Source organism: Felis catus, chromosome A1 (genome assembly GCF_018350175.1).
Source record: "Felis catus isolate Fca126 chromosome A1, F.catus_Fca126_mat1.0, whole genome shotgun sequence".
NCBI classification, from domain to species: domain Eukaryota; kingdom Metazoa; phylum Chordata; class Mammalia; order Carnivora; family Felidae; genus Felis; species Felis catus.
This window is the reverse complement of record NC_058368.1, coordinates 192,802,006-192,824,266: the sequence shown is the minus strand read 5'-3', so window position 1 is coordinate 192,824,266 and position 22,261 is coordinate 192,802,006. Positions and strand designations below refer to the sequence as shown.

Below are 22,261 nucleotides of genomic sequence, written 5' to 3'. Positions count from 1 at the left end.
GCACTTTGGAGACAGACAGTCACAAGTGTTGGCGAGGAAGTAGAGGAATTGGAACCCTTATGCATTGCTGGTGAGACTGTGAAATGATGCAGTATCTTTGGAAAACAGCGCCCAGGTTCCTCAAAAGGTTGAACACAGTTGCCATGTGACCCAGCAATTCCAATCCTTGCTGAAACATACATCCACACAAAAACTTGTGCATGGATGTTCATGGAAGCATTATTCGTAGCAGACAAAGGGTGGAGACAACTGAGATGTCTGTCAACTGATGAATGGATGCACAAAATTTGGTTTATCCGTAGTACTGTGGAATATCATTCGGCTGTAGAAAGGAATGAGGGACTGATACCTGCTACAACACAATGAACCTTGGAAACATTATGCTAAGTGAAAGAAACCAGAAACAAAAGGTCACCTATTGCATGATTCCATTTATATGAAATGTCCAGGAGAGGCAAATCCATAGAGAGAGAACATAGACTAGTGGTTCCCAAAGACTGGGGGGAGGAAGAAATGGGGAGTGGCTGATACTGGTACAGAATTTCCTTTTGGGGTGATGAGAATGGTCTAGAATTAGTGGTGAAGATTGCACAATTTTGTGAGACTACTAAAAACTACTACGTTGTACAATTTAAGAGGGTGGATTTTATGTTATGTGACTCGTGCCAATTAAAAAAATTAATAAAAATAATTTGAGAGACAGTGGGAAAATTTGAATACAGAGTGTATATTAGATAATAGTTGATATCAAGGTGGTAATGGAATTGTGGTTATATAGGACAATGTTCTTTTGCTTGTGAAATGCGTACTGAAGTACTTAGTGGTCAAGCATCATGATGTCTGCAATTTACTTTCACATGATTCAGCAAAAACTGTATAAAGAGGTTGGTGAGCAAATGTGGTAAATACTAATAAGTGGCAAACCTAAGAGAAGGGTATACTGGTGTTCCTTTTATTATTCATACAACTTTTCTGTTGAAATTGTTCAAAATAATAGGTTGGCAAATCTCACTTTTTAAAGTGAGGTGGAAATGTTAGAATACCGAGGGACAGAGACAATTTAAAGGGCTTTTTGGCTTTCTGCCATGACCCTTTAGTCTCTCTAGCACAAGGCTAAACAAACACTGGTTTCAGCCTTCCCCAGAGGAAATTAATTCCTTGTCTGAGCAGTACAGACCCCCACTCAGCTCTTAGGGAGTGCCTGAAACCACAGCCAAACATTGCAAGCCCACCTGTCAACTTCCTGACCTCCAATGGGCAGAAGTGACAGCCAAGGGGACCTCCTGCCCCCCACAGCTCCCTCTCTGACCTCATTCCAGGGAAGGGGAGGAGCCTTGGTGGGCAGACTTTTTTCTCTCTTCTCTAAGGGAAACACTGAAAGATAGCAAGTATAATTTCTGAAGGGCAAGTGTTCTCAGTGAGTTTTCCAAACCTTACGTGTTCTTCCCTTGTTGGCAGTGTTTATATTTTGAGAAGGGATGTTTTGGAGCCTTATGGTAACTTGTCCAGTCCCTTATTTCTTTGTCCTGCTCCCCCATATGTGAGAGAACCAGCAGGGTCTCAGGTAGTCTTTAGACTCATGAAGGAGAATTTGACCACATCAGTTCCAGAACAAATGGGAGGAACAATAGTGGAGAACATCAGACCTCAGAAGAAAGGGACACCCCTGTGGAAGGTGCCTCAGAGCTGCCCTGTTTCCTGATGCCGACGAGACCTTCCTTGAGAGAAATCCATTGCCCTCACCCTCGTGCCCACCCACAAAGTGTAGTCAGGAGCATTTGCGAAAGCTTTAAACCAACAATTGCTTTTATAGTCTGCAGACTGATTTTTCAATGTGCAGATTTGCTATAAATTTATAGAGTGTTTTGATTCTAAATTCACAATGTGCATCTTTAATGGCTCCAAGTTTGGATAATTTCATGCTGTTTATATCCTAGCAGCAATGGTTTATGCATATTTCCCAAGCTATTACCCTCCTAGGAGAAGAGTGAACAACCTCCTTTTACAAAAGACAGTCCCATATGTCCTGGTTTCGCGTGTCTCTCTCCAAAGATCATTTTGCATTGAGATGCAAGGAGAGCATGACAGCTGGATGAGGCACCCACCCCAGTTTGCAGGCAGGTGGGTTTGTGGGTTTCCTGGACTCTCCTACCCGGCTCCCAGATGGCCCTGCATTTGAAAATCACCAGTTAGGCACTTTGCAGTCACCTGGAGTTTTTCTACTAAGACATTTTTCAGCTTGACTTTTAAAATACGTTGCCCACCTCCCTCCATTCCCATCAGGAGAGAACTTTGTTATTAACATGTGATGAGACTCTTAAAAAAAGAGCCAGGAATTTGCTTTCCGGGAGTCCAACCTGAGGTGGTAATCAGAAACGTGAGATGTGAGGATGTTTACTGAAACTTACAAAAATTTTTTTTATAATAGTAGAATATATATAACATGAAAAAATGCAATGGTGGAAAATTGGAAGCAATTAAATGTCCAGCAGTAGGGGATATGATTCACCCATGTAATAGAATATAATACGCCCTTTGAAAATACTACTTTCTAAGAATTTTTAATGATAGGAAATTTCTATTGACACACAATGACAGGTGAAGAAAGATGGTTTCAGACCTCCAATTATGCCTCCAGACTTCGGATTTCAGCCACATGCCTTGAAACAAGATGGAAAGGGTAACCACAGAATTGTCAGCGGTGGTTACTATTGGATGGTGGAATTATGGAGGATTTTTTATTTTCTTATTTTTATTCTTTAAAGTTTATTTATTTATTTTGGTAGAGAGAGAGAGAATCCAAAGCAGGCCCTGCCCTCCACGCTGAGCCAGACATGGGGCTCAGTCTCACAACTGATCACGACTTCAGCCGAAATCAAGAGTCAGACATTCAATCAACTGAACCACACAGGCACCCTGAGGATTTTTTAAATTACCTATTTTTTTAAATTTTGAGATAATTGTGGATTTTACATGTAGTTGTAAAAACATCACAGAGAGGTCCTGTGCACCCTTTCCCCCAGTTTCCTGTAGGGTATTTAAATTTTCTTCTCTGTGCTTTTATGGTTTCCAAAAAAATCTACAGTCAGGGAAAACAAAATTAAGGACTGTCATTAAAAACAAATTTATCGATCCTTCCAGAGAACCTTGCTCCAGGTTGTAACTGGTCTATCTTCCCTTTTCTTGGACCCCAAATCCCATTGCCTGTCCTTCTGGTCCACTGTAGATCTTAGCACCTGCTAATCTTGTAGTTAATCAGATCTTTGCCCATGAATGGACTTTCATACAGTGAGTTCATGCTGGAACAACAGGACATACCTTCCAGAAGCCTCCGGTTTACTCAAACTATTTGGAGAAGAAAGGAAAGAAAAAGGGGCACCTGGGTGGCTCAGTCAGTTGAGCATCTGACTTTGGCTCAGGTCATGATCTCACGGTCCATGAGTTCAAGCCCCACATCAGGCTCTCTGCTGTCAGTGCAGAGCCTTCTTTGGATCCGCTGTCCCCTTCTGTCTCTTTGTACCTTCCCCACTCATGCCATCTCTCTCTCAAAAATAAATAAATGTTAAAAAAGGAAGAAACACATTACTTTTATATTAAATTAAGACATCCATTATAGAGTGGAAAGTAAGAATTGAGATGTGATGAATATTTAAGATAAAGCAGAGTCACTGTTTGAGAAACACTGCTAGTGAATGTTGAAGAAATGCTTCCTGAGTTGAACTATGCCGTCTGGTGAATATCGGGAAACACACAGCACTGTTGGAGATCATGGGAAAGAGCATGACTGGTCATTCTGCTTAACTTTTGAAGACAAGGTTTAGATTTTTGTCTTTGTTTTCATGCCACGTCTTGTTGGAACACCCCGTCCCGAGAGGTCAGGGGCCCTGGGTTGGTTTCTTGACACCAGCATTGACCTCTGTGGGAACCTGGCAGGACGTCTTGTCTCTGGGCCCCCTCTTCCTTGCCAGCAGAATGAACTGTTCAGACCAGAGCACCCCAGTGGGCTCTCTAACTCTGAGGTGCTCAGGTCAGTCAGCGTGAAGCGTGTGACTTTCCCAGGTTTCTCAGACTCCTGGGAAGGAGGGAAGGACACCTAGGGAAGGACAATGCACAAGGAACCTGCAAGGGCATTAGCTTCCTTGGAAGCTAGTCTTCATTGATTTGGGTCTCCCTCTGCCTCTTGCTGACCTTTCCGGTCAGCACGTCTCTTTTGTCATTAAAAAAAAAAAAAAAAAAAAAAAAAAAAAGCTCGAGTGAAAGAAGGTTGTAGAAATTGATTAAGTAGACACCCCCATTTTTCCCACTTTTTCTCTCTCCTAAAGATTATCTTAGAGATGCCAAAAGCAATTTTTATAGGCAAGTTGGTCTTTTACAAAAGATGTGTTTACAAAGCATGAAATTAACATTTTTGCACAGAGCCAAATAATTGCTTAAAACATGGTGACTTTCAGCAAGTTTGTAGCTTGAACAGTTATTAGTAAGGTCAGATGCTACGTGCACTAATGCAATTATCGGACTCCACCACCAAAGCAGACTTGGCCAAGCATCTTGTGAGGGAACAGGTGTTCCTAAGCCATTCACCTATGAGGTCATTTCAGATGTTGGGAGCAGCACCATCTATTGACATTGCGGTCCACCGAATGCTTCAGTGTCATAGGGCCACCCCAGTCCTGGAGCTTCAGACCCCTATAAAGTCCACTTGTAAAGTTACCCCTGAGCCCCCTGGCCAGGAGGAGCTGAAGAGATTAACCAATGTCCAAGCACTTCACTCCTTACGAGTGGGGAGCCTTCCCCTTCAGACTAGACAGCACATTTGGATTAGAGAGAATCAGATGCCAGCATCCAAAGGGAAGGGACAATAGAGCAGACACATTTGGGCAAACAGCTTGTATATTTCAGTAGCAATTTAGGACATCCTTAAGTTCATAAAGGTGACCAAAGAACATTAAGTTCCCTCCAGGAAAATCTATTCAAGGAGTCATGTTGGTGCGTGATTTTGGATTTGCATTCTTATTGGTAATGTTAGGTGGTATAACAGATCAACCCTGAAATGTCAGTGTTGTAACTCACAGAGATTTATTTCTCATTTATAAATTACACTCTGGCATAGGTCTCCAGAGCACTCCAGAAAGGAGAGGGGGAAGATGGAATTATTGAGAGATTCCCAGGGAACTTACCTAAAATTCATTTGGGGAAACATGAAGAATCTGAGATGTCTCATCTTTTTGCGGCTCAGAGTCATGCGGTGGAAAAAAGAAAAATTCTCCCTTCCCTGTGCTTACCCACTGATGGAGTGTATACTCTAAAAACAAAGGGAACGTGTTTGAGATGACCTCCACTGCCTGGCTGGGATCAGGTTTTGCAGAGTACAGAGTACAAGTATTGGAGCCAGACAGACCCGGGTTCAAGTCCCGGCTTTACCACTTGCTATATCCGTGGCCCTGGGCAAGTTACCAACACCTTGTACAATTTTAGCTACTGTCTGCATCTTGGGGAAAATAATTGTACCCACCTCAGAGGGTTGTTTTGAGGGTAAATGAGATGATGCACTGAGAGGGAATTATTCCAGGGACCAGCACACAGTACGCACCCATTCATCCGTTCGGTTCATTCAGCTAACAGTTTTTGAGCACCTCTGTGACTGTACAGCTAGCTGCCCTAGAACCAGTGCTTCCCCTGCCCTTCTCTTCTGGCGCTTCTAGTGCAGGCACAGATAGGCATTAATTAAATAATCACTCTAAATGAAGGTCTACTTGCTAACCTTTTTAAAAAATGTTTATTCATTTTTGACAGAGAGACAGAGTGTGAGTGGGGGAGGGGCAGACAGCGAGGGGGACCCGGAATCCCAAGCAAGCATGCTCCGGGCTCTGAGCTGTCAGCCCAGAGCCTGATGTGGGGCTCGAACTCATGAACCATTAGATCATGACCTGAGCCAAAGTCAGACACTTAACCCACTGAGCCACTCAGTCGCCCACCCCCCCCACCCCCCGCCCAAGGTCTATTTATTAACTTGATGCTCTGAAGAATAGGATTGCTGTGTTTGCCAGAAGCCTTGACTGAGAAGTCAGGGAGGGCTTCTCAGAGGAAGTGGCATCTGAGCTGAGATGTGAAATGAACTTGGTGGAGTGGGAACAGTGTGACCATTGTTTTTGAGGAAATAGCATGTGCAGAGACCCTATGGCAGGAGAAAGTGAGGTGCCTTTGAAGAACTCAGGAAAGTGTCCAGAGCTCTGAGACCAAGGGGAGCATGGTACAGGATGGGCTGGCGTGGTGGGCAGAGGCTAGGCCATGTAGGACCTGGTGAGAATGCTAAGGAGTTGGGTTTCATCTTAAGAGCCATGGGAAGTCATTGAAGGTTTTTAAGCAGGGGCTTAAAAATTACTAAGCTCAATAAATGTTAGCTGTTATTGTTCCTTCCGGAAACTTTTATATTACATCCCAACAGTATTGGCTCTCTTATTGGATTCCATGAATATATAATTTAAACATACACACACACACACAACAGCCCTATTGATTTATTTGGTGGTCTGAAAGCAGGATCTGTAATGTGCCGGAGCCACTCAGTCCATTATGATGTGCTTCCTCCTCTGTGTGGAATCGGAAGGACACAAAAAGCAACCTGGACCCAGGACAGAAAGGTGAGACCACGGGAGGTGGAGCAGGGCCCAGCTGGATGTGGCAGGGACTCGAGAGGCCTGCTGAGCCGGGTAGGCTTCCACAGCCCGAGCCAGGCCACCTGCAGGCCTCTGACGGTGCATGGATGTGGGATGGCAGAAGAAGAAGAGGAAGCTGGCACGGGGGAGGCAGACAGGATGTTGGTGTACCTGTGGGGAGGGAATTTAGGGCCAGACTGGCAGAGGGCAGGAGTGGGGCTGTGGGCCAGACGACTCAAGGGGACAGCCAGGTGAAGGAGTTTGGGCACCGAAGCTCACTGACCCACGTGAGAATTCTCACTCCCCAAATCTGGGGTCCGGTGACCCTACTCATTCTCCTGTCAGAGGCCTCACTGGTCCCCAAAGCGGGTGACTTGGCTAAGGTCTCTAGTGTGGGTCAAGTGATCCCAACTCTCAGAACATACTTGCTTCCTCCATATGTGACTGTGCTTGACCTGGGCTGTTGTTGTCAGCTCTCTGGCTCAACCCCGGAGCTCTCCTGTCTGACAAAAATTGTGTTTCCCATCTTTCAGCCTTCACCCACTCATCCGTCAGTGGTGAATCCTGAAGTTGGAACAGGATAGAGTGTCTCCCTCGTGCCAGGCTTTGATCTGGCTCCAGTCTAGGTGTGTGACTGGATAACCAGTTACAGAGTTGTCCAAACCTAGCATCATTTTGCCTGAGAACAAGGGCAGGGCCAGACTGAAAATGGCCTGGGCCCACAGACTCAGCAGACTTTTTATAGACAGGAAGCAGATGGGCAGAGTGATTTCCACACCCTCAGCTAAACAACCAACAGCCTCTGGTTTCATGGCTTCAGAAGGTATGATGGCCACTCCCGCATGTCTGTCCTTTCATAGCCACAGAATGCTTTCATATACATACATGGTCTCCTTTGAGCCTCCTTACAGCGGATACAGTCACCTGGGCAGGTGTTATCCTGCCCCTTCTTCAGATGAAGAAACTGAGGCCTGGTCATTAGGCACCATGCTCAGGGTCACATGTGAAGTCAGAGCTTCTGGGTCATCACGTAGCCAGTCAGGATTCACCTACTGGGAGTGGCTTGTGTTGCTTACTTCTGTGCCTTAGAGAGAGAGAGAGACAGAGAGAACTTGAACTGGAGACATGATTGGGGAAATACTAGCCTGGACAGATATTTAAATCCTGTATATGAGGGTGTGGCTACATGTAGAGCAAATAGGGATCAGTGTGGGGCTTAACATCCTGTAGTTGATTTTGCTGCATTTAAGCTTTCTGAGTCGCAGGCTTTTGTGGGTGTGTCTGTCTTATGTGTCCATTTCTATCTGGCAAGGAGGCCGAAGTTAATATATCTATAAATTTTGTGTTCTTTGAGCCCTGACCTCTTTCAGACCCAGTAAGTGCCACATGTCCAGTCGCCCGTGACTCCTTTAGGAAACTAAAACACACACCAAGAGAGGAGAGGGTTGAAAGCCAGAAATGCAGGTGGGGTCCACATTCAGATTCAGGTCAGCCAACGTAGTGTGTTTCTTAGGGAGTAAGTCCTCTGCAGTATGAAGTCTGAGCGGCTTACTCCCTCCTCTGCTTCCTCGTGTAATTTTTAAAAGCATAAAAAAAATGAAATGGGGCCCTTTCACATATGAGACAGCTATTTTCTCAGGTCTCACGCCTTCCTTTTGATTAGCCTGAATAATACAACTTATAATTATGCCCTGCCTGGCGGCGTATTTTTGCCTTGTGAGTGCCAGTCACAATTTCTGGGCAAGTGAATACCATTGACAAGGAACCTCTCTTTTTCCACCTTTGGTTCCAGGTGGCCCCTCTGTGGTGCTCTTTCCACCCACGCTGGCCTCCAGGGCTGCCTCTCCGTGGTACTTAAGTCATTTCACCAAGAAATTCTCCCCAAATCCCTTGTTTATCTGGGGGCGGTGGGGAGGGCCGAGCCCCCCTCCAGAGGGAGCCACGCCAGTCTGATTAATTAAGGTAAATAGGGGAGTGATCGGCAGTGGCTTAAGCTCCAGGCACGTAACCTAGGCAACGGCAGGGAGTCTGCACCTCTGCTGACAAGTAACATGGGATTAATTTTTTCTCAGGTCGACGGCCATCTCTTATGCTCAGAGTCCACTTCAAGAGCCGTGAGAAAGGGCTGGGCTTTTGGACAACAGGGGGTAGAGGAGTAACTAAGAGTCTGCCAGGGGGTATCGTGAGTGTTTTTTCCCCTTCCGAAACATGATCTGGGCAGGGTGATGGGCAGACGTGACATCGAAGGCGTCAGGGCCAAAAGCAACTCTCTCACTTTAGGAACTCGAACAAGTCCCTCCTGAGCCTGGGATCAGCAGTTCTGCTTTCCTATGCCAGCTTCCTAGTCAGTTTCCTCATCTGGAAAATGGGACAATAATCATAGTGCCGTCTTCCAGGCTTGTTGTGAGGATGATGCCTGTAAATTGCCTAGCAAAGCCTGGCAAATGGGAAGCCCAATAAATATCGGCCCTCTGGGGTCTTCTCTAGGAGAGAAAGAGGCTCTGAGTGCACTTCCATACTCTTTCCTACCAGGAAGAAAACGGGTTCAGTCTGCAGATGGGTCCAATAGAGGCAGGTAGGAAAAGGGGCTGCAGACAGATGTAGGAGAACGAGGCGTAGGAAGCAGGCAGGAAGGTGGGGAACTGGGGGCTGTAGCCTGAGGGCCAGGAGACCAGTGGGGAGGTTGACAGTACACCCCGAGAGGAGCTCAGGGAGATGTTGCCCCTCCTACAACTTCAAGAATTTTGGTTCGAGCCTGAGTTCCTGTCCGTTGGCTCAGACTTCTTGCTGAGCATGTGCTTTCAGCTGCTAGCAACTGCTGGCTTGAACACTGGCCAGTTGAGAATGGGATTCTGGTTGTTTTTCTACCATGTGAAACAAAGACCAGGGAGAAACATGGTCACATGAAAAAGACATGAAATTTTCCTGCTCAGTGAGTGAGGCCAGAAGATGCATAATATATGGTTTCTGAAGCTACAGGTGTATTGGAGAGAGAGTTTGCAATCTCCGGGAACATTTGAGACTTTTGCAAGTTAAGTTAGGAAGGGAGAGAGAAATGCCAGGAGCCTAATGTCTTGTACGTAGCCTTGGCTGAATAATCTCCGATAAGCCAACCTCAGGAGCTCAATTTCCTTATTAAAAATTCTGGAAGGAGTACTCAAAAACCTGTTAACAGTGGTTATCTCTAAGGGGTAGGACTAGAGGTTGGGAGAAGAGAGAGATTTATATTTTCCATTGTATACCGTTTCGGCTTTTAAAATCTTTCACTATGTGCCTTTATTATTGTTATAATTGCAAATCAAATTATAGGGTCTGTCTTTAGAAAACGAAGTGAAGGGGTTGGCTTAGATCATTGGTTCTCAAAAAAAAATTTTTTTTTTTTTTTTAAGCAGTGGAAGGAACACTTGTCATATCATCTTGCTTAAAAGCCTGATGAACGTATGACCAAGAAGAAATCAGAGCCCCTCTTGCCAGGACGCCCCTACCCCCCAGCTCCCAGCTGCAGCATCTCCAAGGGACCCATTGAACATAGTTTTTGAAACAGCCTGCCCCTCTGGGGAGTCAGCAGTTGGGAAAGAAGAATAGCACGTGGGCTCAGCATCACTCAGACTCTGGGGGACAGGAAACAGGTCGCCTTTGGGTGGTTTCTCCTGGCTTGAAATGATAGATGTTAAAGGGTAGATTTTGTAGCCATTCCAGGTAAAACTGTACCTGGGAACTTCCATAGGCAGGATGCCGAAGGGACAGTAAGAAGACCTGTTCACCTTGTAAAAATTTGCTTTGAACACAGACACCCGGCCTACTTACACTATGCTTTCGGCAAGTTACTTAGCTTGTCTGAGTCTCTTGCTGAATCTGTAAAAAAAGAAGAAACACTGGTGCCTACTTTCTAGGACTGTTGAAAGGATTACATGAGAGTACAGTCTCAGTTGAGCCGAGGGCTTGGCATAGTGCCTTGCCCATAGTAGGTGCTCAGTGAAGGTGTTCGGTGACCAGTGGTAGTAGCAGTCAGTCATCATCTTCACCGAATTCCTGGGCAAGTCAGAAATGACCTTGTCACCTCTTCTTGTAGGTTCTCGGTTAAATCTGTAACCTCTCAGGACCATAGTTTTCTTACGTTTAAATGAGAGGTGCTCAGGAATTGCAAATTGGTGGTCTCCTGGGCAAAATCAAGCATGTAAACATATTTGTTTATTGAGGTATTATATTAAAAATTAAGAAGTAGTGTCTAGAAACTTGAATTCTCCAGTTTCTTTTTAGAAACTGAACATCTGTCTTTACTTGCCCTCCCTCGCTTGGTGACAGTCAGCTGGCGGCTGCCCCCACCCCTGCCTTACATGGGCGTGCATACACCTGCCTTTTCACCAGCCCCCTTCCTTCTATATTATCTGACACCTGGCCAACCCCTCTTTCCACGTAGGCAGTTGGGTTGGCAAAGCCTCGGTTAAAATCACTAGCTCATCCCATGACCCTGGATGTATCCCATTATTTCTCTGGACTGTCACATTGCCATCTATAAAATGAGAGAGTTGAGCTTTCAACCTTGACTTTCTTTGGGTGTTCTGTTCAGTCCATAAACATTTACTGAATTCCTCCTGTTTCCGGGAATTCTAACAGGCATTTGGGAGGATGCAGAGGTGAGTAAGGATGGGCTTGGCCGGGAGATGTCTGGCGGCCATGCCTCTCAAAGTGTAGTCTGCAGAATGGCACCAGTTCACCATGAGATAAAATACAGAAGACAAGCATTTAGAAACTTTTATGGCAATTTGACGTTGCTGTTACAGCCAAGCACATGCTCAGTGGATGTATCTTGTTGAGTAGATATAGATCTGTTCACGTGCTGTTGAACTTATATGGTGAATTTCATGCGGTGCAAGCTGCATACTAGTTCCAATTACCATTGCTGTTTAGCAAACTGTCCCAACTACAGTGGCTTACACCAACAACAGTGATTTATTTGCTCACAGATCTACAGTTTGAGCCCGGCCGGGCAGAGCAGCTCCTCCCTGATCCACACGGTGCCTGCTGGGGTGCCTCCACTGAGGCCGGAGGGTCTGCCTCCGGGCCGGCTCACTCACGTGGCTGACCAGGTGGTGCTGGCTGTCTGCTCCTTTCCATGTCGATCTCTTCACAGGAAGAGGAAGATAACTTCTTCATAGCGTAGTGGCTGGGCTCCTCGAGAGCAAGGCAGAAGTTCATAGAACTTTCATGGTCTAGTCTCAGAAGTCACGTTGTGTCTCTTCTGCCAGGCTCTGTTGGTTGAGATATTCACAAAGGTCTGTGCATCTTCAACGAGAGGAAACCTAGATTCTACCTCTTCTTAATGGGCTTGTGGAATGGTTTTAGAAGAATACGTGGGACCGAATGTTACAAACGCCTTTGGAATGTATAATCTGCCATGCTATACAGGTTTGTATTAACCTTGTTTTGCAACAATTACCACACCCTTTGTGGCTGAAAACAATACACATGTATTAGCTTATAGTTTTATAGGTCATGAGTCCAAGCAGACTTAGCTGGGTTCTCTGCTCAGGGTCTCACAAGGTCACAATCAAGGCGTTCACCAGTCCCGGCTCTTTTCTGGAGGCTGTGAGAAAGAATCCGCTTCCAGGCTCATTCAGGTTGTTGGCAGGTGGTTGTAGGATCGGGGTCCCCATTTCCTCTCTGGCTGTCAGCTTGGGGTTGTTGTCTCCTCCTGGAGGCTACCCACACGTGGTCCCTCGATCTTCAAAGCCACATCGAATCCTCCTCACTCTTTGAATCATTTTGACTTCTTAGGCTGCCAGATGGAAGAGACTCTCTGCTTTTTTTGTGTGTGGTTAGATTGTGTCAACCTGGATAATGTCCTTTGTTCTGTACCACAGTGTAATCAGAGCAGTAACATCTCATGTATCCACAGGCCCCACCTACACTCAATGGGAGAGGAGAATAACAGAATGAGGGTCATTGGGAGTCATTCTTAGAATTCTGTCTACCACAGATGGTTTGGTTCACAATGAATTGGAAATTAAAACAAAGTGGTTCTTCATCGCAGATAGTTTGAAAGTATTGGTTTAGAGTCCACTAGAAAGGAATGGCATGTATACAAATGGCTACAATTGGAAACCTTCAGGGCTAACTTCCAAAAAGAGAGGGGTAGAGAGCACAGGGAAAAGTTAGTGGGAGGAAGATTATTATTTAAGTGAAAGGGGATAGAATTAGAATATGGTATTTGAGGATCTGGTATTTGAATTGAGCGTTAGAAAACAGGTGTGATTTGGATCTTTATTTGTTTTTAATTTTTTTTTTTTTTTGAGAGGCAAAGCATGTGGGGGGGGGGGAGAGAGAGAGAGAGAGAGAGAGAGAGAGAGAGAGAGAGAGAGAGAGAGTGAGTGAGTGAGTCAGTCTCAATCATGCTCTATGCTCAACACAGAGCCTGACACGGGGCCAATCTCGGGACCCTGGGATCATGACCTGAGATAAAGTCAAGAGTTGGACGCTTAACTGACTGAACCACCCAGCTGCCCCTGATTTGGATCTTTAAAAAAAAAAAAAAAAAAAAAAGAGGCAGGAGGAAAGGATTCCAGCAGTTTTGTTTCTATGTTGGCACCTTTGGATGTAAACACAGAACTGAACTGAATCTGAGGACATTTTATCACTTCTCTGGGACCACAAACACTGCTGCCTTAAAAACTCGACCCCAGAGCTCAGTGAGTGACTTCAAACAGTAACCATGTATTATCCCTTACAGGTCTTCAGATCATTTGGGTCACTTCCCTGGTCTTGGCTGCGCTGTACCATGTGTCTCTGGCTAGCCGTGGGCAGGCTGGGCGGGCGCATCTTTGGGGTTTGGCTCTCTGTCTAGGATGACCACGGTTCTTCTCCCCATGTCTCCTCCTCCACTTGCCCCTCAACACCCCTCTAGCTTACTAGCCTTGGCTTGTTCCCTAAGGGTGTGGGGGGCAGAAGAACAAAAACCAGGGGTGGGAAGAGTGCAAATCTCTTGAGGCTTCACGCTTGACACACTGTCACTTCTGCCTCCTTCTGTTGGCCAAAGCAGATCACGAAGCCGGCCCTGATTCAGGAGGTGGGGCAAAAGACTTCATCTCTTGATGAGAGGAGCTTCGGGGTCCCATCGCAGAGGACATGGATACAAGGAGGGGTGGAAGATGGGGGCCACTTCTGCAATCCGTCTACCACAGTCACCCTGAGAAATCTGCCCGAATTCTCTTGAGGAGAAACAAGAGCCTCTTTTCCAGCCTCAAATGCCTTGTTTCTCCAGCTAACCAGAGAAAGTTAAATATGAGAAACCACTGTGAAAAGGTGAAGTGATCCATTAACCAGAGTTATAAGAAGCCAGGCTTTTAAAATAGTCCGTAGTCTTCTGTGTGGACATTCCTGGACAACCTTACCACCTCTGCTTTTGCGGTGCCTTCACCAGCCCACGTTATGTTCATCCTTCAGTGCCCTCTGCAGAGCTGTTTCCAGAACAGTTATTCTAGAATAATTCATGGCTGTTCTTTTAGATCTCAGGGGCAGTTTTGTTTTAGAAGGAAATGATCTCAAATCTGGCTCTACCATAGACAGAAACTGTGTCTTTTATGTATCATAGTCTCTGGAGCATGTAACCCAGAGCCAACAAATAGTAGTTGCACAATTAATGTTCATCAGATGGATGAATAGATGGATGAATGGATGTGTTAGTAGACACAGATGACAGATGCCTCAGTAGGTGACTGAAGCTTTATTTTAGAGAATCTTATATTATCATAAACTTTATTTCCCTCCTTCCATGTCAGTATGTCAGCTTGAAATCTTCACGTCATTGTTCCACATCTACGTGCTTCAAAGCAAAAACCAAAAAACTGACTGCACATTGCAGAGGGGAGGAATCGTGTTGTATTCTTCCTCATAAACCCTGTCATTAGCATCGCGTTTCAAAACAAGGTCCCTGAGTTCCCCAGGATGCTAATCATTTGCGAGCAGGCTGGGTGGGTGGGTGGGTGGGGGAACTTCTCATCAAATAAATTTGTGAAATGTTGGATTACACAAAGCTAGGCAGCTCTCTTTTCTGTGACACTTTACAGAGCCTAAGTATGTTAACATCCATTGTAAATTTCCAGGGGGGCATTAGAATATGTAAGGGTTGAAAATTGGAAGAATTAGCTTTCTGTGGGAGATGAGGGAGAAGGAGGGAGGTGTCTCTTTTTAGTGTGGTAAAAGGTATGTAACAATATTTATCATTTTAACCATTTGTGGGAGTATATTTCAGTGGCATTAAAGACATCACAATGTTGTGTAACCATTAACACTGTACCCAAAACATTTCTCATCATCCCCAACAATAATGACTCCCTCTAAGCACTAACTCCCCTCTTCCCCCTGTTAACCTGTATTCTGCTTTCTGTGTGTATGAGTTTCCCTATTCTATATACCTCAGGTAAGTGGAATCATATAATATGCATCCATCTGTATCTGCCTTATTTCATTAAGCATAATATTTTCAAGATCCATCCACGTTGTAGCATATATCAAATTTTTCATGGCTGAAAAATATTCTGTTGTGTGTCTGTGCTGTGTTTTGTTTATCCCTTTGTCTATGAAGGAACAGTCGACTCATTTCCACTTTTTGGGTATGTGAATAATGCTGCAGTGGATGTTGGCATAAAAATACCTATGTGAGGGGCGCCTGGGTGGCTCAGTTGGTTAAGTGTCTGACTTTGGCTCAGGTCATGATCTCACGGTTAGCGTGTTCGAGCCCCGTGTCGGGCTCTGCACTGACAGTTCAGAGTCTGGAACCTGCTTCGGATTCTGTGTCTCCCTCTCTCTCTGCCCCTCCTCCGCTTATTCTCTCTCTCTCTCTCTCTCTCTCTCTCTCTCTCTCTCTCTCTCTCTCTCTCTCAAAAATAAATAAACATTAAAAAACAACAACAACAACTGTGTGAGTCTTTGCTTTCAGTGCTTTTGGATACGTACCTAGGAGTGTAATTGCTGGGTCATCTGGATACTTCTATGATTAACCTTTGAGAAACCACCAAACTGCTTTCCATGGTAGCTGTGAGATTTTGTATCCTCTCATACAATCTCCAATTGTACAGGGGTTCCAGTTTCTCCACATCCTTGCCAACATTTGTTATTTTCCATTTTTAAAAATTATCACTGTCTGGGTAGCTGTAAAATGGTATCTCATGGTAGTTGGGTTTTTTTTGTTTGTTTGCTTTGTCTTCCTGTTTTGTAATTCTCTAATCAGCTAGCATACAGTGTAGTCTTGGCTTCAGGAGTAGATTCCAGTGATTCATCACTTACATGTAACACCCAGTGCTCAACCCAACAAATGCCCATCCTCTGTTTTCTTCACCCCCCACTGCCCCTCCCTCATCAGCCCTCAGTTTGTTCTCTGTATTTAAGAGTCTCTTGTGGTTTGCCTCCCTCTCTGTTTTTATCTTATTTTTCATGCCCTTCCCCTATGATCATCTGTTAACTTTCTCAGACTCCACATAGGAGGGAAATCAGATATCTGTCTTTGACTGGCTTATTTTGCTTAGTATAATACCCTCCAGTTCCATCCATGTTGATGCAAATGGCAAGATTTCATTCTTTTTCATCAGTGAGTAGTCTTCCATTGTGTATGTGTACATTGCATCTTCTTAATCCATTCATCAGTTAATGGACATTTGGGCTCTCTCCGTGATTTGGCTATTCTCATGGTAGTTTTGATTTGCATTTCCCTAATGACTAATGATGTTGAGCTGTAACATATGCTATGTGCATTCTGAATATAAGTCCTTCATCAAATATATTGTTGCAAATATATTCTCTTGGTCCATGGCTTGCCCTTAAAAGAGCAAAGGCTTTTAATTATAATGAATTCCAATTTATGCATATTTTATGCTGTTTGTGTCCTGTTTAAGAGACTGTCCCCTAAACTAAGGTTGCTAAAGTTTGCTCACTTACTTCCTTGTACAAATTTTATAGTTTTGGCTCTTACGTTTAAGTCAATGATCCATCTCAAGTGAATTTGTGTGTATAGTGTGAGGTAAGGATTGAGGTTTATATGTAGACATACGGATATCTAGTTGTTCCAACACCATTTGTGGAAAAGATTATCCTTTTCCATGGAGTTTCCTTAGCACCTCTGTTCAGAATCAACTGATGATACATCTAGACTCTCCATGCAGTTCCCATTGATCACATGTGTTTCCTTACTCAAGTACCACACTCCCTTGGTCACTGTGGCCCCAGAGCAGGCCTTGAAATTAGTGGATATTAAGCATTCCAACTGTTGCTCTTTTTCTATGTCCCTTGCGTATCAATTTCTACAAAGATTGCATTGAGTCCACAGGTAGAGAATTGACATCTTAACAACGTCAAGTCTTCTGATTTATAAACATATGATGTATCTCTCCATTTATTTAGAGCTTTGATTTCTTTCGTAGTTTTCGGTATTTAGGTCTTGCATATTTTTGTGAGATTGATCCCTCAAGTGTTTCATGTTTTTGATGCCGTTGTAGATGGTATGTTTTATTTGAATTTCCAATGTTTCATTGTTGGTATTTAGCAGTGCAATTTGATTTTCATTTGTTAACCTCGTGTCCCGTGACATTGCCGAACTCACTAGTTCTACCTTTTTATAGATTCCTTAGCATTTCTTACATAATCATGTTGTGGGCAGATATTTTGACCTCCATTCTATATTCAAAGAATAGAGATCTAGAAAGACAACGGACCTGCCTACTGCCCCACTCTTCGTACGTGTAGACCCAGAAGTCTGAAAACTAGGTCTTTTGGATCCTCCTTCAGGGTTTTCGGTCTCACACCAAGTGATCTCTCAGGTTTTCAAGCCTCAAGAGAAGAAGGTCTGGAGGTTTGCAGTCCAGGGCTGGTGTGACAGCTCCAATCCCTGAAGTCTTCAGGAATCTAGGGCTCCTTCCCACCAGTATCCTCACCATCTCTAGGGAGTGGCCCTCCATCTCATGATCCCGGTGGCACTTGCATTCTAGGCAGCAACACAGAAGGAACGAAGGTTTCTTCAGGTGGGTTCTGGGGAATGCCACACAACACCTGCACTCGCCTCTCGTTGGTAGGACCTAGTCAGGCCACAGCTAGCTGCAAGGATGTCTGGGAAATATCTGCATGCTGAGAAGTCATATTCCCAGCTAAAATTCCGATTACTGTGACAGAAAAAAAGAGAACAGCTCCTGGGGAACATAAAGTTTTAGAAATCACTTTAGGATCCAGGCAAAGCAGCTCTCTTTAGTTTTGGAACCCATTAAGTTGACCTGAAACCTTTCAGTCAAGAGGATAAAGTTAATCCTCAGAACCCATTTATGGTATTAATCCCTTGGGACTGTAGTAGACATGTGTGATCGTGGATGACTTTCCTTTATCTAGAAAAGAAAACAAAAGATGTCTCTGCTCATTTGTTCATTCATTTAACAAAAATTCCTATCTCCTACCCTCATGGAGGTCACAGTTTGAGGAGAGGCAGACGATAATGAAAGAATCACCCAAATGAATGTGCAAATCACAAAGGAGCAGTAAGGATGCCATCAGGGCACACTTAGAGATTATGATGTAGTCAAGGAGGTCAGGGAAGGCCCGCCCCTGAGAGTTGGGATTTGTTCCTACAGGGGTGTCTACTTGCATAGCAAAGTGGTGTATTCTCAGAACACCATCCTGTGCGCTGCTGTGTCTACACCTCATGTATCCTGCCTGGGGCACTGTATGTCTTAAGAGATCAGTGTGTAAGAACAAGAATGCCAGAGTGAGAGCAAGGTAGGGGCGGGGGAAGTGGTGGGGATACCACTCAAGGAGGTTCAGAGCCCTTTTTGGTTCCCAGCCCAAGAGAAATGAAGAAGAGTTTAGAGGTTCCAAGATGGCAGATGGACGAGGCCAGGATCAGAGTCCATCAGAGACTTTCCTTTGGGGCCAAGAAGGAGCCCAAGGAGCTAAGTACTCAAAGGAGTTTTCTAATAACTGTAGCCATCTGTGCGGAGACACTCCCCTAAGTGCCCGAGCCAGTCTCAGGGACCATCCATGCGTTACGGCAAAGAGAGGGTTACTGGGTCCAGTGGGCCAACAGAGCAGAAAGAACCTCAGCTCCCATTCAGCACCTAGACTCTGTGACTCTGAGGCATGGCACATGGGAAGACCCTGGCAGTTGTGGGTGAGGGGAGGGCAGCACTAGAGGCGGGGAGGGCAGCACTAGAGGCGGGGAGGGCCATCAGTCACCTGCTTTTCCCACTTTCCCCTCCCCACTGCCCTGGGGACCTTTGCAAGCAGTGAACAGTCAGTAGCCTGAAGCTCTAAGACGGTAGAAGTCAGCCAGTGGCCCACACCTTACCAGGCGTTCTTGGGAATTCACTCTTCCAGCTCAAGGCAGGCATGGCGGATACCTCCTGTCTTCTGGTCATTGCCGGCTGACTGTTAAGGGCCACTTGGAGCACAATACTGAGAGGATTCTCAGAGTCTGGGATCCACAAGGAAGAACATTATGATAACTTCATGATGCTGCCTTCATCCTGGTGTGATTGTGGTGAAGAAATAGGATGGCGTATGTAAGGATGCTTTGTCGATTGCAGAGTACTATCCAAATAATAACTAATAATGGTGGCTCTGATTTTTAGTGCTTCCTAAATACCAAACTCTGCTAAGACCTTTACTGGCTGTAGCTCATGTATTCCTCACAGGAACCTGTGTGCCAGATACTATTCATATCCCCCGTTTCATGTTTGAGGAATCAAGGCTTGGGGAAAACAATGTAACCTGCCTCAGGTCACACAGCTAGGAAGCAGAACTGTGACACAAGCCTAGGTGTTTCTGACTCCAAAGCAGGTGCTGTTACACAGTTGGTTGTGCTGTCTTCAGAGTATAGGGGATCCTGATTGTAATTAGTGCTATTAATAGAGCAAGAACTGAACTGCTTGGTGTCTCAGTTCTCATTCCCCAAGCAGGAGACCAATAAGATGTGTTTGCAACCATTTTTCCACCCCTGAAAGCTAAGAAATTGCCTTGTATGCAGCTCCTCGTTTTGCCCGCCTTCCTCCGTACACATCCACATCTGCTCTGCAGAGCAGGGTAGTGACCCTCTGTTGGGCTCCCTCCACCGAGCCTCTGAGAACACTCTGGAGGCTTTCCTGTGGTTGATCACTTACTGGCTAGACTGGGATTTGCAAGACCCCTTGTGAACAAGGCACAGAAGTATGATTCCCTCCAGCGAGTTTTTCTTTCCTGAGAACGGACTGTGTTCTGAGACGTGGGAGGGAGTGGGCAGATGTGTGTGGAAGGAACCATTAGCTGTGATGATTACGCTCATGGGGTGGTTGGCAGTTTGCAAAGCACTTTCCTATTGATTTTCTCTCCAGGCCTCAGTTTTGTCATCTTCAAAGTGGCTATAATGACAATAATAATATAGTAAAGTCTCATCTTACAAAAGGGTTAGGTTATAATAAACTCACCACTTTAGGGGGAAATAACATAAAATCAGAATGGCCCTTGACAATTGCCCATGGAATATAATGACAAACCACCTCTCAAAAGTCCAGTTTAGGCAGGACTTTTTTTCCCCTGGCTATAACACCGATGACGATTTCTTCAGTTGAAGTTATCGCAGTGCCTTCTGAGGTAGTGAAAGCACTTGTCTTCCAAGAGAAGGCTCACTCAGCGCTGAAGTGCTCACATGCCAGAGGCTAGAGAGAACTAGGCCTCCAGGGACACCATCCATGGCACTGGCCCACTGAGCTTGGGGACGGGAGGATCGCCAGCCTCCCCGGTTACGATTTGTTTCTCTTTCTCTTTGACCACGTGTCGTGCGATTCCTGAAGGTTACTATGCAGATGATACAGTTCTGTTAGGGTCTGATTTTGTGACTGGTTGTCCATGAACAGGATTCAAACTTGAAAGTAACATGTGATGGGGCAAACACCAGGTTAGACCAAGGGAGATCTGGGCTCAGACCCCGGGTCAACCCCACCTGCATCGACAGGACTTTGGGCTTATGGACCTTAAAGACAAACTTATCACCCAAGTGTCAGAGTTCTCAGCCTGCATTTCTGGACTATAGACCTGCGGACTATAGACCCTTGTGACTCTGTTAAAAAAAAAAAAAAATCTGTCCGTGTGCATCCCCACTTGTGTCTTCCTAGCCCATGCTGGCATCATCTCTGCCTATACGTATACGCTGTGAGAGCCTCCTCCCTTAGTTCTACCCTTCTTGGTCTCCTAATCCCTTCTCCACTGGGCTATAACACAGCCTGCCAAATGCAACCTGATCTTGGCACCTCCTATTATATAAAATCTCGGGACAGACAAAATCCTTACACCTGCCCACCTCTCATCCCCATCAGCCTTTCCCTCCTCGTCCGTGTGCCACACACACTGCTTTCTTTCAGTCCCACCTGTGTTTCATCTGTGCCTTGCCACAGGGCCTTTGCACAGCCTTGCTTTTCCCTCCGTCAGGAATGCTCTGTTTTCCTCTTTCAGTTGAATTAACTCCTAATCATACTCCCTCTGTTTCTTCAGGGAAGCCTCCCCTAACCTTGCTGATGGGATCAAACCCTCCTGATCTGATCTGAAAGAAAGGAACCTTTTTGCACCATGTACTTTTTTTTTTTTTTTTTTTTTTTTTAATGCACACACCACTGTAGCTGTTCCAGTTTATTTGTGGTTCTGGATTAAAGTGTATAGTACCCCCTGCCACACACCATACTGTAGCTCTATAAGAGCAGGGTCCTTGTCTGTCTTGCTCCCCAATATCCTGGACACATAGCACAGAGTCTAGCATGTGCTCCTACTCATTAAACATTTAAGTGGGTGGATGGGTGGGTGAGAGACTCAAATGAACATTATAAAATTATGGATCAGAGTATTGTGCCCCCCCCCCCCCACACACACCAGGTGATAAAACATTTGGGAACTTCCTCTGAAGAAAATAGTACAAGTTGATGTCATTCTTTTAGAATGGAAGCAAGAAGTTACTAAAGATTCCATTTGCCCTTTAGATAATAGACATTACAAATATCTTGGCTATTTTTCTCTCTGCTGCTTGAAAAAGTCTCTTAATGAGCTTTCACACCTTAAGTAGCAAATGACCTTTTCTAGAGCCATCTATACAAAAGGTGAATTGGACAGGTGGATCTGCCTTTGAAAGTACAGAATCAGCCTTTTTAAACGGTGGTTCCTGTTTGTGAATGACCTTGCCCTCTTAGGAAATAGGGCCCCTTCTAGATTTCAGATTCCAACATCCTGGCATCGAGACTGTGGAGTTATCAGAGCTGGGAAAATGGACAGTTGCTGAGTGGAACAGCAGATGCACCTGACCTGCACTCAGCAGACTCAGGGAGTCTCGTGGTCACTGGGCTGTAGTGTCTTCATCCCTTGTAGACAGTGCCCTTTACATTTAATGGTTGTCTCATACAGCTTGGTACTGGTTATGGTGAAAGGTAGGTTGTCTCTGAACAGCAGCCTACCAGATAGCAGTTGGGGTAAGGTCAGCCCTATAGAAGTCTGACCCAGGGAATGCCGGAAGGAGAGTGGTCCTGGGCCAGAAAGAGGGAACCTTTCCTCTGAATGAAAACAAGATCCTCCAGGAAGAGGAGGATTCTGAGATGAATTGCACGTGGATAGGT

At 45.2% G+C, this 22,261-nt stretch overlaps 1 protein-coding gene across 2 annotated transcripts in view; it reads left to right on the top strand.

The window, feature by feature from the left end:
- Positions 1-22,261, top strand: part of GALNT10 (polypeptide N-acetylgalactosaminyltransferase 10) — a 223,165-nt gene that overhangs the window by 62,203 nt on the left and 138,701 nt on the right. Inside the window, exon 1 of one of the 2 annotated variants that reach the window (XM_023260253.2) lies at positions 11,957-12,065. The exons of the other annotated variant lie outside the window; for it this stretch is intronic. Coding sequence (XP_023116021.1) covers positions 12,021-12,065 — 45 coding nt within the window. The 5' untranslated portion in view covers positions 11,957-12,020. Of the gene's footprint in view, positions 1-11,956; positions 12,066-22,261 lie in introns of those variants that run through there. 2 annotated transcript variants of the gene reach the window in all.